Raw genomic sequence first — 14980 nt, forward strand, 5'->3', positions numbered from 1 at the left:
TAAGGGCAGAGGGAGAGAGCGTTTGTAGATGGACAAGTAGGGCCCTGATGTGCAAAAAGGTTCTAGGAACAAGTGAGGGTGGGTGTCAGGAGGAGGGGGCCACGAGATCTTCAAAGGGCAGGTTTTCCTCAGGCCTGGGGTATGTGTGTGCTCACCCTGGGGTAGCACACTTCAGGGAGTGGTGAGAATTATCACATGAAAGCTTGGAGAAAAAAGAGGGGGGAAGCCTCCAAGATATAAAGAGTGGGTCCCCTCCTCCAGCACCCAGAGGCTCTTCCAGGAAGGGAAGAAGAGCCTGGGAGGAAGGGCCAGGGGGCCTTCTGTCTGACAAGTGCCATGCCGGCTGCTGTCCATCTGCCTGGGACGTGGCTGCTCTGCTTTCTGGCTGCCCCCTGGCCCACCCAGCTAGAAAAACTCTTCCACATTCGAGACCACTCAGACATAGAGGAGTCTGTCCTGCACCAAGCAGAGCCTGTCACTGACCTCCATTCTGCTCAGGTAGGAGAAAGCCATGCCAATCCCCACCACACACACACACACACATGCCCACATATATGCATGTACATCACATACATACCTGCATTCACACACATACATGTGCATACACACTCAAGGACTGTGGAAATGCTGCTTTCTGTATAGGACTCTGGAAATGAGAACTTTGCCTTTCACAAGCTCTGTGATCCACTCCTCCCCATGGCAGGCAGGCACAATCCATCCATATGATTTCATCCAACAATCAGTCAGACACAAGCATTTATCAGGCACATCTAGTGTGCCAGGAGTGGTGGGTTTTGTTCCCTTTGCTCTCCAGGGACAACATGCCCAGAGTGACAGAGGCCTTTGTTAGATTTGCTTTCCTTTTATTTAAAAGAGTAAAAAACAAAACCTTGCTGTCCATAACCACCTTGGGATTTAGGGTAAGCAGGACTGTGACAAAATCAGCCCAGACAAGGGGAGCGTGGGTGGATCATGATTGGCATCCATAGAGGGGTGAGTGCCTACCTCGGTGAGACCATGGGTCCCTCAGAGCGTCCAAGGGTTTCACACTTCATTGATTCCTTGTGTTTTGGTACAATGGACAGCAACAGCCTCCAAACAATCCACGCCCCCCTCTCCTAGAAGCCCCCCCTCCCCTAGGACACCCCTCCCCAGCGTCTGGGCATGAACAGGAAACGGGCTGAAGTGCTCTTCACCAGCAGAGGACAGAGCACGGTGCCGCCCAGATCCACTCTCTCCGCCTGACATTTCATCGTCTCTCATCTTGGATTCTGTTTTTACCGTGGTCCCTGTATTTACTGTTCTTTTGCTCTGTCCTTTGGACCAGAGGGTGAGAGGACCCCAGGGACCATTCAGTCCAATGCCCTCATTTTACAGATAAGGAAACAGGCCCAAGGAGGGAAGGCGACCTGTCTGAGGTCACACAGAGAGTAAATGTTACGGGTGGGATTTGAACCCAGGATCTCTGACTAAAGCCAGGGCTCTTTGACCAGTTCTCTGAATCATCCATATTTGAAGTAATTCCATTAAATGGATGTGCCATCATGTGTTCTGCCATTTTCCCGTTGGTGGGCACCCGCTTTGTTTCCAGTACCTTGTTACTGCATAGGAGGCTGCTATAAACATTCGGTATGACAAATCTTTTCTCACTGTTAGAACCGTCTCTGGTGGGATCTCTGAAACAATGAGCATGAGCCCTTCAGTCACTTTTCTTGCATAATTACAACGTTCTTTGTTTTTTAAATTTTCGAACTTAATCATCAATAAACAAACTTTTCAGGATACAAGAAGGTGGATGGCAAAGAAATTGTGAATTTACATTGTGTCCTGGTTTTTAAGAAGATACTATATTTACACACGTATGTGTACTGATGTGCACCTGCCTCCCACCCTCACTAGATGGTTAATCCCTCATGCCTTAGTTTCCTAGTCTATAAATTGGGAACCACAATAACATGTACCTCACAGGCTTGTTGTGATGCTTAGATGAGATATTTGTGAAGTGCTTCTGCACATTTTAAAGCTGTCTACAAAGGCTAGGTATGATGTACATGTGAGTACACATAAACCTTCTAATAGACTCTCGAGTCTCCCCTGTTAGAATGGGATCGCTCTGAGGTCAGGGGCTGCTTCTGCACATGCCTGTCTGCCCCCAGCCCCTCCACAAACGAGCTCCCCTTGGTTGGTGTCCTTGTTCGTTTCCGTGGGTCTGTCCCCATTATGCTATGGATGGTGGTGCCGCCCAGGCCCATCTCTTAGGTCATCTTTCATTGTTCTTACAGGATTGCCCCAGTTCCTTTCTGAGAGACTGAGTCTGTTTAAATCAACTCACTAACACATTGGCCCTTCGCAGCTTACAAAGCACTGTCCTCACACCAACCCACGGAGGCAGTTAGTGGGAATATGAACATCCACATTTTAAATATCTGCGAGGAAACTGAAGATGGTAGAAATGAGTTGGCTAAGGTCACACACACATAGCTGATAGTCAATGGATCATTTTACATTTAAAATTAAAAAAAAAACTCAGGAGGGATACTGTCATCTACTTCAGATTTAAAATGAAAGGACTAGACCAGATTGATTCAAAAGCACACCACTGTCCACCGATGAGCACTGGAGGGACTGCCTATGGGGACTCGGGATGAGTGTCCTTCCTCTTGGCCCAGAAGGTAGGACTGAGCGAGGGACAGAATCAAAAGGAAAGCTATTTTTTCTCAAGAGGAGGAATGTCACTGTCCAGTGGCAAAGCCCTGTGATTCAGTACATGAAGAATCTTGGCCAAGCTGCCTCATCTCTTTTGGCCTTGGTTTCTTTCTGTAAAATGAGCTGGTCAGACTACTTGTGCTCCCTTCTACATTCAATCTGTCATCCCATCCTAAGCTGTCTAATAACTGGAGCTACCTAAAAGTGGACTGGCCGGCTTTGTGAGGTAGCGGGTTCTCCGTCATAAGAGGTCTTCAAACGGAGATGGTAATATCACCAGCCAGGAATGTTGTGGACATGGTGTATAATTGATATGGGAGCTGGGAGTTCCTTCCCAGCTCCCCTGTTTTGTGATATTTTGAACTATTAGCAAGAACAACTCCTATATTAGCTCCTAGGAAGCAAGCAAGAAAAGACAGTACAGAGGGTGGGAGGAAGGAAGGAGGGAGGGAAGGAAGGATGGATGGAAGGGAGGGAGGAAGGAAGAAGGAAAAGAGGGAAGGAGAGAAGAAAAGGAAGGAAAGGAGAGAGGAGAGAAAGAAGGGAGGGAGGGAGGGATGGGAAGGAAGAATGGCAATAAGGAGGCAAGGAAGAAACCAAAGTCTTTCCCAAATACAAATACTTGCTATTGTCCTAAGTGACCATCAATACTGCAACTTAGCTGGGTAAATTACCAGTTCTTATACCTCCTGTTTGCTAGTCCTCTGTGAAGATGAAAGCAGGAAGAGTCTCGGCTGAGTTGAATTCTTAAAATGAGGCTTTTCCAAGTTGAGATGCAGTTCACTGTCCTGTAGAGTCTTTATGTGAAAGCCAACAGAACAAGACCAGCATGTCCTAATCTTGGCTTTGAACCTGTGTCCACATCAGCCCATAGAGCAAACCCCTCCCCTCTCTGAGTTCTCATTCTCCCCATCTGTAAAATGGGGCTGAATGAGATGGATGGCCCTTCCAGCACCAGCACCCGCATACTAGGTAGGATCCTTCCTCTTGCTAAGCTACTTACCAAGGAGGCAGGCTGACTGAGCATCAGGAATGACAAAGGAATTAAATCCAACAAACATGTATTAAGCACTTCCTGTGTGTAGAATACTATGCTAGGGTTAAGATAAAAACAAAACCATCCTCCCTCCCGACTCAAAGAGCTTATGTTCTATGTGCAACTGAATGAATGAAAACATTTATTATTAATTTAAAAAGGTATAATGCACCAGGCACTTGATAGATGCTGACCGTGTACACAGATCAATGAATACGAAGACTAGTATAGAGAGAGTTAAACCTTGAAGGAAAAAAAGGAGTCTGAGGGTCTGTGGTATATAGTAAGCACTTAATAAATGCTTGCTGATGGAGAGGTAAAGTAAGAATGCACTTCAGGCACTTGTGCAGATGGTCCAAGGTAGGAGATGGAACGTCAAGTTAGTTCAGTTTGGTTGGAACGCAGAATATGTAAAGAGGAAGCGTGTGCAGGGAGGCTGGAAAGGTAGATGGGAGGCAGTTGGTGGCAGACTTTGAATGCCCACTCTGCCCTGCCCCCTTCGCAAGCTGCTGGAGCCTTTCCTTCCAAAGATACCTTGAATCCGTTTTCTGGGTGTTTTCCATATACCTATAACTGTACATGTCTCCTCAATAGAACACAAGCCCTTTGAGGGCAGGGACTGCTTTGCTCCCCCATGCTAGACACACAGCAGGTGCCTAATACCTGCCTGGTAACCCACTTGATTGATGAACCCACAGACCCATGTTTTTAATTATGCAAAAAGGCAAAGCTGATACAGCAATACTGGAGTCATGTTTTTATTTTTATTTCAGTTGTTCTTATCCAAATATGGCTGGACAGAAGGGTCCAGTGGGGGGATGGTGTTCTCCTCTGACGTTTTGGGGCCCAGCACTGATGACAAACCTCTTGCGGAGCTTAGAGATCTCCCCAGTGTGCAGGAGGCGACTTCCATGCCAAGGCACAGAGTGAAACTCCTGGTGGGACTTGGCAGAGACCCAGGCCTTGTGAAGGCCATTGCAAAGTTCCAGTCCTTTAGCCAGTTACCAGTGACTGGACAGCTGGATGAAGCCACCCTGGCAGCGATGAACCAGCCCCGGTGCGGCATGCCTGACCGCCAGCCCGTGCAGAAGGTGGACCTGCTGCCACTGACTTCGGACACTGGCTCAGCTCAGAGAGATAGGGCGCCTCTGAGCATCACGCCCAGGGGAGGAAGCACAGACCCCAGTACCAAAGTGCGTAAGAAACGATTCCTGAAAATGTTCTCCCCACAAAAGCAGGAGCCCAGCCCCCCAAGTGCCCCAGGACGGAGAGCCTTCTCCAGGAGGCTGCTGAGGTGGAGGCTGGTCGGGGAGGGCTACAGCAGCCAGCTGTCCATCGAGGAGCAGAGGTTCATCTTTAGCTTGGCTTTCCGGATGTGGAGCGAGGTGACTCCACTCACATTCAAAGAGGACCTCCTTTCTCCTGCAGCGCGCATCGATATCAAGTTGGGCTTTGGAAGAGGTGAGTCAGTCTGTCAGTCGGTCAGCAAACTGACCATCTCTGGGTTAGCAGCACCTGTGTTCCAAACCTAGCCCTGTTCTGCATTTCTTACCTGCGGCAAATCGTGCAGATCCCCCGGGCCTCAGTGTTTCCATCTATAAAATGTGGTGGGTTGTACCAAATTGTCTCCGAAGACCCTTTCAGGTTGAACGCCTCCTCATCTGTGCAAGGCGGGGTCGCTCTCCACTCCTGCCCTTTTAAATATGTGGCCCCCTTTTTATCAGCCCCCAAAACACATACATGTGCACGTATATCCTCCCCCTCCCCACCCCCCACAAAGACACACAGACACTGACGCAGACACACACACACACGGTGGCTCATCTGAGCCATTCCGCTCTCCCCAGGTCGACACCTCGGCTGCAGCCGGGCATTTGATGGAAGCGGCCAAGAGTTCGCCCATGCCTGGAACTTTGGGGACATTCACTTTGATGATGACGAGCACTTCACGTCCCCACCCAGTGACAGCGGGATCAGTCTTCTCAAAGTAAGAGACTCGCCCTGAGGCCAAGGAGCCTGGTTAGGTTTATCATTTCTTCTGAGAAACTTAAGCCGCTTCTCCCCGTAAGTCCCTATTCCTTTTCGCTTTAATAAATAAGAGTTTTGTTAAATACAGCCAAACCATTGTAACTGAAGCAGTCCAGCGCTTATCGATTGGCTATCGGCTGAAAGGCCTAAGAAGAACGTGCTGAAGGCGTCTGCGTTCCTCTTCTAGGTAGCAGTTCATGAAATTGGCCACGTCCTAGGCTTGCCTCACCTGGACCGGACGGGATCGATAATGCAGCCGAATTACATTCCCCAGGAGGCTGGGTTTGAGTTGGACTGGGCAGACAGGAAAGCAATACAAAAACTGTACGGTAAGAAGGTGCCCCAGGGAAACGCGTCCCACAGAGTGCGCCGCTTCAGCCAGGAGACGCTACCTGGGGAGTCCTGGGCTGGTCCTGCCGCCGAGGATGTGTGTGCTGAGGCTTGGTGGGGGCGTAGAGAAAGCCGCACGTGGCCAGTGGCCCTGTCTGGGCTGGGCTCCTCCTGCGGGTGCCCTTCAACCTCTGGAGGTACCGAGGTCGGACAGGGCGTTCCGGGTTTGGTTCCGGCTTCGATTTCGGTCCTGTGACTCTCAAACTCCTGGAGAAAGCAGTCCCTTGGGTGCCTCTTCCACGGCGCGATGAAGAGTTTGTCAAAGTGTTTGGGTGGGAAGCTCTGACTCGGGCGAAATGACTTTCTCGTCGTCACAAAGCTAATATGGATAGGAGGCAGGATTTGAAGCCAGGTCTCCCGACTCCCGAGGCCAGGGTTCTTTCCCATCGCATCATGGTTACCGCGGTATTTCGATCCTTTTTGGCCCGGGTTGGCTTTTGCGTTTGTTTGCTCTGGCCCCCCACCGCCACCGCCACCCCCCGGGCTTCCACTCCTGTGACCACGATCTCGGAATTTCTTTTAGTCAGTCACCTTCTCCTCTTGTCCTATTCCTCCCTATTGCTCACGCCTCCCAAATCGATTCTTTGTCCTCACGGCGACCCCCATCCCCCCACCCCCCCCCATCCCTCAGCACTTCCCCAGGCATCTCGCCTGCTGCGGCTACACACGCCTCCCGTCCCCATCTCCTCCATGAAGCCGTCCAACGTGGCACGATTCTTTACTCTCAACGCCACCCGCCCCACCACGCCCTTTGCTCGCCCCTTGTCAACCCCCAATCCTGGATCGCTCCCACCCCCACCCCCGCCCTCTGCTCATATGATGCTGAATGGCGATGGGGTCTCATGGGGTTACTTCTCTTCATAGTCCAGCCGACTGTCCACAATAACTATCCCGTATCTTCTTTTCCGTCTCCGAGACCCCCAGAGCATCCTCTCTCGGCTCCTTCCTCTCCCCGCTCTCACCTGAGGACTGTGCCTAATTTACCCAAAACAAAATCGAGGCCGTTCTGCTCCTCGTACACGGCCTGAACACTGGTCCCTCCCACTCCGTCGTCTCTGATAAAGCGGTGGTCTTTCCTCTTGAGGCCGACCCCTCCATGTCCCCTTGGTCCCATCCGCTCCCTTCTTTTTCTGTTTTTCTTTTTTAAACGAGCATTTATTTCGTCTCCCTTCCCCTCCCCCGCCCCCCGCCAATGAAGAACCAAGAGAAAGCTCTCCTAACTATACGATCAGGCAGTCAAAGCGCATCCCTTCGTTGTCCACGTCCGTGTCTTTGTCTCCATTTTGAATCCGTCCCCTGTGTCAGCCGGCCGCCTGCTCTTCCTCCGCCCTCTGGGATGCTGCTCGCTCTGTCCATCGACCCGCATCCCTACAGCTTTCATGTCCTCACCAGCATATGAATTGTTCTGGCTCCGCTGGCTTCGCTCTCCATCAGTGCGCACGGCTCTTCCTGCTTTCCTCTGAAACCATCCCTCTCATCACACCTTGTGGGACAGGACTGTTCCCTTACATCCATCCCTCATCATCAGCCAGCCCCCAACCGATGGTCACCCTTTTCGTGTCCAGTGCTTTGCCATCGCAAAAAGTGCTGCTGTCCAGAATCGAGGACCTTTTGGGAGGGTCTCTTTTCCTCCTTCTCGGGTCTCCTCAGGGGACAGACCTAGCAGCCGAGCAGGGTCAAAGGGTTACTTTGCACAGCTTAATAGCTTTTGGGGCATAGTTCCGAACTGTTCTCCAGGACGTCTGGACTAGCTCATAGCTCCGCCGATAAAAGGTGCATGGGACTCTCTCCCCGGAGGCCTCTTTTCCAGTTCAACAGGTGTGAGCCGGGGCATCAGAGCTGTCTTAATTTGCCTTTCTCTAATTAGTGAGTTGGCACTTTTTAAAAGATAGTTCATAGCATGGATTTCTTCCCTTGAAAACTGCCTGTTTCTCTGAAAAAAAAAAATGATGAGAGCCCGAGTGTAGAGAGAACATTAAGGAGACAGTTGGGGAGTGGGTTCAGTTAGTCTCTCTCATGAATCAGATTGTCTACGCCATCATCCGTCTATCTGTCTAACCTATTCATCATCTATCTATGCCTATCTACGTCGGTCTGTCTCTCTGCTTGCCTACCCTATTAATCTGCTCCTCCGCCCCCCTTCCCTTTTCCCTATGCCCTCTGTCTCCCTCCCCCCATGAGTAATTGCCCATTGGACATTTCAAACTGGATATCCCATCGGCATCTCCAACTCAACACGTCCAGACCCGAACTCACTATCTTTTCCCTCGGGTTTGCATCCCAGGTATCATCCTCTCCTAGCTCCACATAACTCGGTTAATCGGCAGACTTGCTGCCGTTGTCCAGTCCCTCTACCTCTCTTGCAGCCCCCGGCCATCTCCCTCCTGAAATGTAGTGAATAATCTCCTGATCAGTCCACTCATCTCGAGTCTCTGCCCATCAGTTTGTCTGACACGCAGCTGCCGAGTGACTTCCCTAAAGCTGACTGCGTCACTCTGTGACCCGATAAACTCTGGAGTTGCCCTCTTGACTCCAGGAAAAAACGGAAGCTCCTGCCTGCCTGGCCTTCATTCGGAGACCCTCCTAGCTTCCGGTCTTGCTGTCCACTGCCGCTCTCCACGCTAGGCCCCTGCCGCGCCTTCTTCCATCTGCCGTGTCCCTGCTGACGTACCCATCGCCCTCTACCCGAAGCACTTTCTGACGCCCCTGATGGCCGGGGGACACTTTCCCCTAACTACCTTGTGTTCACTTTGTAGGCTGCCCTTGACAGCCTGAGCCCAGCCTAGATGGTGCCAGGATAGAGCGCTGGGCCTGAAGTCAGAAAGACACAAGTTCCAATCTGGCCTGAGGCGCTTACTAGCTGCAGGACCGTGGGCAAGTCATTTAACTTTGGTCTGCATCAGTTTCCTCAGTTATCAATTAGGGATCTTGATGGCTGCCGTGAGGATCAAATGATGTATTTATAAAGCCCTTGGCACGGTGCCCGGCACATAGTAGGCACCTGTGAGTGCCCGTTCCTCCCCCTCCCCCATCCCCATCCAGACTGGCCTCCTCTTAGTTTCTTAGATGGGAGACTCAGTTCATTCCCTATTTCTGGGCCTTGACACTGGCTGCCCCTCCACCCCCCCCCCCATGCTTGGAATGTGACCCCCTCCTTACGCCTGCTAAAAAGTGTTCTCTTCAAGACAGAGTCTGAGAATCACCTTCTGCACGAAGACTTCCCTAGTGCCTGCTCTCCCAAACTATCCTGCAGGGTGACCATTTTGTATCTGTCGGGATCCATTCCCTTTATGTTGTCGATAGATAGACAGACATAGATAGGTAGACTGATGGACAGATGGATAGATAGATGGATGGATAGACTGATGGACAGATGGATGGTTGGATGGATAGATGGACAGATAGACTGATGGATAGATAGACAGACAGACAGATAGACTGATGGATAGCTAGATGGATGGATGGATGGATGGACTGATGGACAGATGGATGGTTGGATGGACAGATAGACTGATGGATAGACAGACAGATGGATAGACTGAAGGATAGACAGACAGATAGATGGATAGATAGATTGAAGGATAGAGAGAGAGAGAGACAGAGAGAGCGAGAGAGAGAGAGAGATGGATGGATTTGCTGGCTCCTCTATTAGAACACAAAGTTCTTGTGAATAAAGACTGTTCTATTCTCTGTATGTATACCCATCATGCCTATGCAGTGCCTGGCATATGTGAACATACCCGTCTAGGTACGTGTGCTCTTCCAACAGACACAGTTCCATGAGGGGAAGTACTTTCCTTCTTGCTTTTGTATCCCCAATGCTGAACCTGTCACCTTCCCACACTCACTTGACAAATGGTTGTGGATTATTCTGCATCAGGGTCATGCGAAGGACCGTTTGACACCGCCTTTGACTGGATCCGCAAAGAGAAAACCCGCCTAGGAGAGCTTGTCGTAAGCTTTAGCACATATTTCTTCCGCAACAGCTGGTACTGGCTTTATGAGAACCGCCACAACAGGACCCGCTATGGGGATCCGATCCTCACCCCCATTGGATGGCGCGGAATTCCCTCTCGCGACATCGATGCTTATGTCCACATATGGACCTGGAGAAGAGATGAACGTTACTTTTTCAAAGGTGAGAGTTGCTTGGGGCTGGTTCCACTTCTCCCTTATCCAGCCATTTGATTAAGCCAGTTTTCATGGATGGTGTTCCCTGTGCACGGCCCCACTGAACCTCGGGAGAAGCCCAGCCTGAAAGCTCAGGCTGTAGATAAGAGTCCTCCTCCCCGGCTCGGCGGTAGATCAATAGTGACTTAAAAAAGAAAAACCAACTAAGTTAATCTGATCTGATCGGTAATCCAAAACCCTGAAGAAACCATATTGTCTCAGCTCGATTTTCTGTTAGCTTCTCAGTCTCGATGACACAGCCTGGTCTGTTTTCCATCATCTCCGCAGCTGCTATAATAGCTCCTAGCATGTGGTGGGGGGTGGGTATGAGCCTCTGTCCTGGTCAGAGCACCTCTGGGGTCTTATGGTCAGATCAGGGGCTGCCTTCTAGGAAGGGCACTGACAATCTGGAGCATGTCCAAAGAACATGCAAGGTGGAGAGAGGGCCCTGAGGGAGCTCTCATCGTACGGTGTAAGCACCTTGTGGATGAGTACCTGCTGTGCTTTGCACATAGTAGGCCCTTAATAAATGTTAGCCAAGTTCAATGGGAGACAATGGAAGAATCAGGAGTGCTTAAAGAAGGGTTGGTGTGTGGAGGAGCACATTATAGCTGGTGTGTCTGTGTGTCAGAAGGGCTGCTGGGGCTTGTTCTTTTGGGCCCTGGGAGCAGTGGCTGACCTTCCTCACCATGAGAGGCTGTCCAGAAGACAGGGGATCCTAAACGGCCTGGACTGCCTGAAAGGTCGTGAGTTCTCCTTCAGCGGCCTCTCTTGGTCACTCCAAGGTTTCCTTTGCAGAAACAAGGCTGGACTAGGTCAGTGCTGGAACTCTACAAGTATTGACCAATGGAGTAGGGCCACATGACACCATAACTAACAATGTACAGCAGCAGAATGTAGGCTCCCTGAGAACAGGCTTAGCTCACTTTTTCTCTCTGAACCCCCAGCACCAAGTACCATGCCTGGTGCATAGCAGGTGCTCAATAAATGCCTTTTGGTTGGAAGTGCACAAATAAGAAAACAAAATTCTATCAGGAGCTGAAAGCAGAGAGAGATTGATATGTTTTGGAGAAGTCTGGGAAGGCCTCAAAGAGCGCAGGAAAGGGGAAAGGGAGGGAACTCTGGGCTGGGGTGGGTGAAGTGGGAAACTAGGCTTGGGGCTGCCATGTTGTGGGACAGACCCAGCCAGGAGCATGGGATCCTGTTGGGAGAGGAAGGAGGCCAAAAGACAGACAACATAAAAGCATTAATTAGGCACTTGCTGTATTCAAGAGCACTGTGCTGGGCACCAGGGAAGACACAAAGTTCATTTCAGACCCAGCATCTCCTACTCCTACAGCCATTTCTCTCGTTGGGCCTCAGACTGTGGTAGTTGTTGGCTGTCATGTTTCTAGCCCATGACAGATTCTAGCATGACAGATTCTGTCAAATGCTCTGCCAAAACGGCCCAGAAAGCGGGTGGGGAAGGCTTCCTTTCCTGTGTTCACTAACACAGAACTGTAATTATCCATTCTACATGTCTTTGCCACAAATTGAAGTTAAGCTTGTTGTCCTACAATGTCAAAACTATTCTCATCCCTTTCTAAATAAACACTTGGGACATTTGCCCTGCTCCAGGCTGTGGGAGCTCTCCTGGTTTCCAAGGCTGGACCACAGAGTCCCCCCACACCCCACACCCTGGGGAACCTCAGACACCTCAGTTATCACGTGGAGGGTGCACACCCAGAAGGAACCAGAGATCGTCTGGTCTACCCCACAAAGGGGGAGTGTGATGGGGCGGTGGCGCTGTCTCTTCTCATCTGGAATAGCCCGCAGTTAGAAGTCAGGGAGGGCCCAACCATCGGGAGAAGGGAAGTCACAAACACAAAAGGTGGTACTTTTACTGTTAGCCCAAATGAAAATCTCTTTACAAACTGGCAAAATCTCCCTCCCCCTTCACCCAAGCAGAAATGAGTAATTTGATTAAAAACATCACACAGATGATATCATAGCCTCGGGACTGAGGTTTTTACATTTTCAAGTCTCCCTCGGCTTGAAGTGAATCTTTCAGTGTTAAAAATGCCTCCAGTACCACCGTTTACACCGGCATCAGTCAGAGACTCTTAATTACAGTGTGTGCCTCTCGTGGGGGGCTGCTGCAATGCAGCTGCCTTCTAGAGTCGGAGCTCGATAAACCAACCCCTTAATCTGCTTGGACCACTTAGCACAAGCTTAATTAAGAAGAGTGCTTCAGTATGTTCCACGCCCAAATAGCCATCCCTTCTTATGGCAGCTGTTCCCAGTATTGTAGCTTCCCCCTTCATAGTCAATTCTTGGATCACTGATGAACTTACTGGGGCATGGCTTATAAGAAGCGCTGAATTGGGTGCTGGGAGACCTAGGCCCAGGCCTGGGTTCGTAGCTAACAAGGCTGACGTCACAAGGCTGGGAATAACCCGAGTCTGGACGCTCACCCTGAAGGAGCAACACTGTTGAATGCTTCTTACTTTGCTGCTGTCCCTCTGCCGGGTTCTCAGGGAGTCACTACTGGCGGTACGACAGTGACAATGACCGGGCCTACACGAAAGATGAACAAGGGAAGAGCTATCCCCAGCTCATCTCGGAGGGCTTTCCCGGCATCCCCAGCCCCCTGGACACGGCCTTCTACGACCGGAGGACCCAGCTCATTTATTTCTTCCAGGGGTCTTTGGTAAGTGGAAGGCCTCCTCTTGGGTAGTGTGACTAAGGTCATCTGCATCGTGAGTTCCAGAGATGACAGGGTCTTGCCATGCTCTTCTTTGTTGCAGGTGTTTGCGTTTGATGTGGACACACACCAAGTGGCTAAATCTTATCCAAAGAGTTTGGTTGACGCTTTCCCGCCGGTCGCTCCCCCAAACCATCCCTTCAGGGACATAGACTCGGCCTACTTCTCCTATGCACACAGCGCCATTTTTTTTTTCAAAGGGAATGCATACTGGAGAGTGGCCAATGACAAAGACCGCCGGCAGAACTCTTCATTGGCTTTCAATGCGCTATTTCCCAAAGAGTCCATCTCGCAGAAGTGGTTCGACATTTGTGACGTTCATCCTTCCACACTGAAGATGAAGGAGCAAAATGCAGACAGAAATATCGGCTAGGAAATGCCCAGGTAGAGGAAAAGGGGGGTTTGTAAGAGCATCCCCGGGGGTCCACCAGGTTTGGGCCCAGGCACCTCTCCCAGACACGCCCAAAGGGAAAGGATTGTGCTGGTGGTTTCTGGGATCGAGGCTGGACCACAGATAGCGGGAGGGACGAGTCCCTGGAGTCAGGAGAAGGGCCCCTGACCAAAGAGAAGAGGATGTTGGCAGTGGAGGGATGGGAACTCATCTCACCAAACACAAATCACGGCCCTGGTGACAACATGCACAGCACTGGCTGAGGCTGGCGCCAGGAGCCAAAACCCTACCCAGAATACAAAGGTGACCTTTTGGTGCTTAATTCTCACATGAACTTTCTGTGACATTGTAGGGGGTGCTGTAGCATCACAGGATTTTAGAATCTGTCCCTCCTTCCTTTTAGAGAAGGAAACCAAGGTAGAGGGCAGGGACACGGTGGCTGTCCACATTTGAACTCAGAACCTTCTGACCTGCCTGCCAAAGCCTTTTCAGAACTGCACAGTACTATCACCAACATCCTTTAATGAGTAGTTTTCCCAGCTCACTTTAATGAACTAATTATTTCTTCCTTTTAGAATGGGATGGTGACTTGGAGCAGAATGGGCTTGAGCACAAGGATCTCAAAGCACACCATAGAGGCTGGCTGGGATTTTTCCCCATTAACAACCACAACTGGGACATCCACAGACCTTGCCTCGAAGCCAGCAGGGATAGGCCCAACTGGGCAGGCACTGGGAAAGACCGCCATCGATGCCATGTTCCTTTCTTGTTGCTAAATGCCCCCTGACAATTACAAGCTAAGGGCAGATTTTCTCTGTTGGAGCCCAAGGGTGTCAGCCTCAGAGATACCCACGGTTCTGGATGTTGTGGCAGAGAAAAGGGGGTGGATGATGGCCTGGGAGGGAGCAAGGCAGGATGGAGTCCCTGCCCAGCTACAACTAGCTTAGCTGGGTGAGCTTGGGGGAACACCCCCCAATTCTCTAGGCCGGACCTGGGGGATTTCTGGGAGTGGGGGCTTCCAGTCCCAACAGTCTTAAGTTTCTGAGATGGGATGTTCTGGAAGATTCCTGCTCACAGACTGGCACAAAAACCCTCACAGCAGAGACATGACAAGGACTGAACGCCAATATCTAGGCAAAGACACGTTTGCGTTTCCAAAGGGTGTTTTGACTGTTATTTGCAATGAAGAGAAATGGAGTGGGCAGTTTGCAAATCTCACTTAAAGGGGGCACATGTATTAATTTATGCACATGTGCCACTGAGTAGAAAAAGACAGAGGGTGAGGCTCCCTGTGCCAGAGAAGGGAGCTGGTGGAGATGGGAGAGATGTGTCCTCGCCACCTCCCCTCAAAGCTGGGGGACCCTGGAGCACCCACTGTGGGCCATCATTCTGAACCCCCATTTTGTAGGGGACATCTCAGAAAGGGCTCAGGGGAGGAAAGGGAAGCCAACTGACAAATGACCCAGCCCGCCAAGCTCCTGTAAGAGCAACGCCGACACAGCCACCAGAGCTGAGC

At 50.7% G+C, this 14980-nt stretch overlaps 1 protein-coding gene across 1 annotated transcript; it reads left to right on the plus strand.

The window, feature by feature from the left end:
* Positions 1–336: 336 nt before the first annotated feature.
* On the plus strand, positions 337–13446 carry MMP21 (matrix metallopeptidase 21). Its single transcript, XM_036735068.1, has 8 exons — positions 337–498; positions 4516–4547; positions 4662–5203; positions 5590–5729; positions 5958–6099; positions 10041–10298; positions 12847–13019; positions 13117–13446. Exons 1-8 carry the CDS (start codon positions 337–339, stop codon positions 13444–13446), a joined length of 1779 nt encoding a protein of 592 aa, XP_036590963.1.
* Positions 13447–14980: the final 1534 nt, after the last annotated feature.

This window comes from Trichosurus vulpecula, chromosome 8 (genome assembly GCF_011100635.1).
Source record: "Trichosurus vulpecula isolate mTriVul1 chromosome 8, mTriVul1.pri, whole genome shotgun sequence".
Taxonomy (NCBI): domain Eukaryota; kingdom Metazoa; phylum Chordata; class Mammalia; order Diprotodontia; family Phalangeridae; genus Trichosurus; species Trichosurus vulpecula.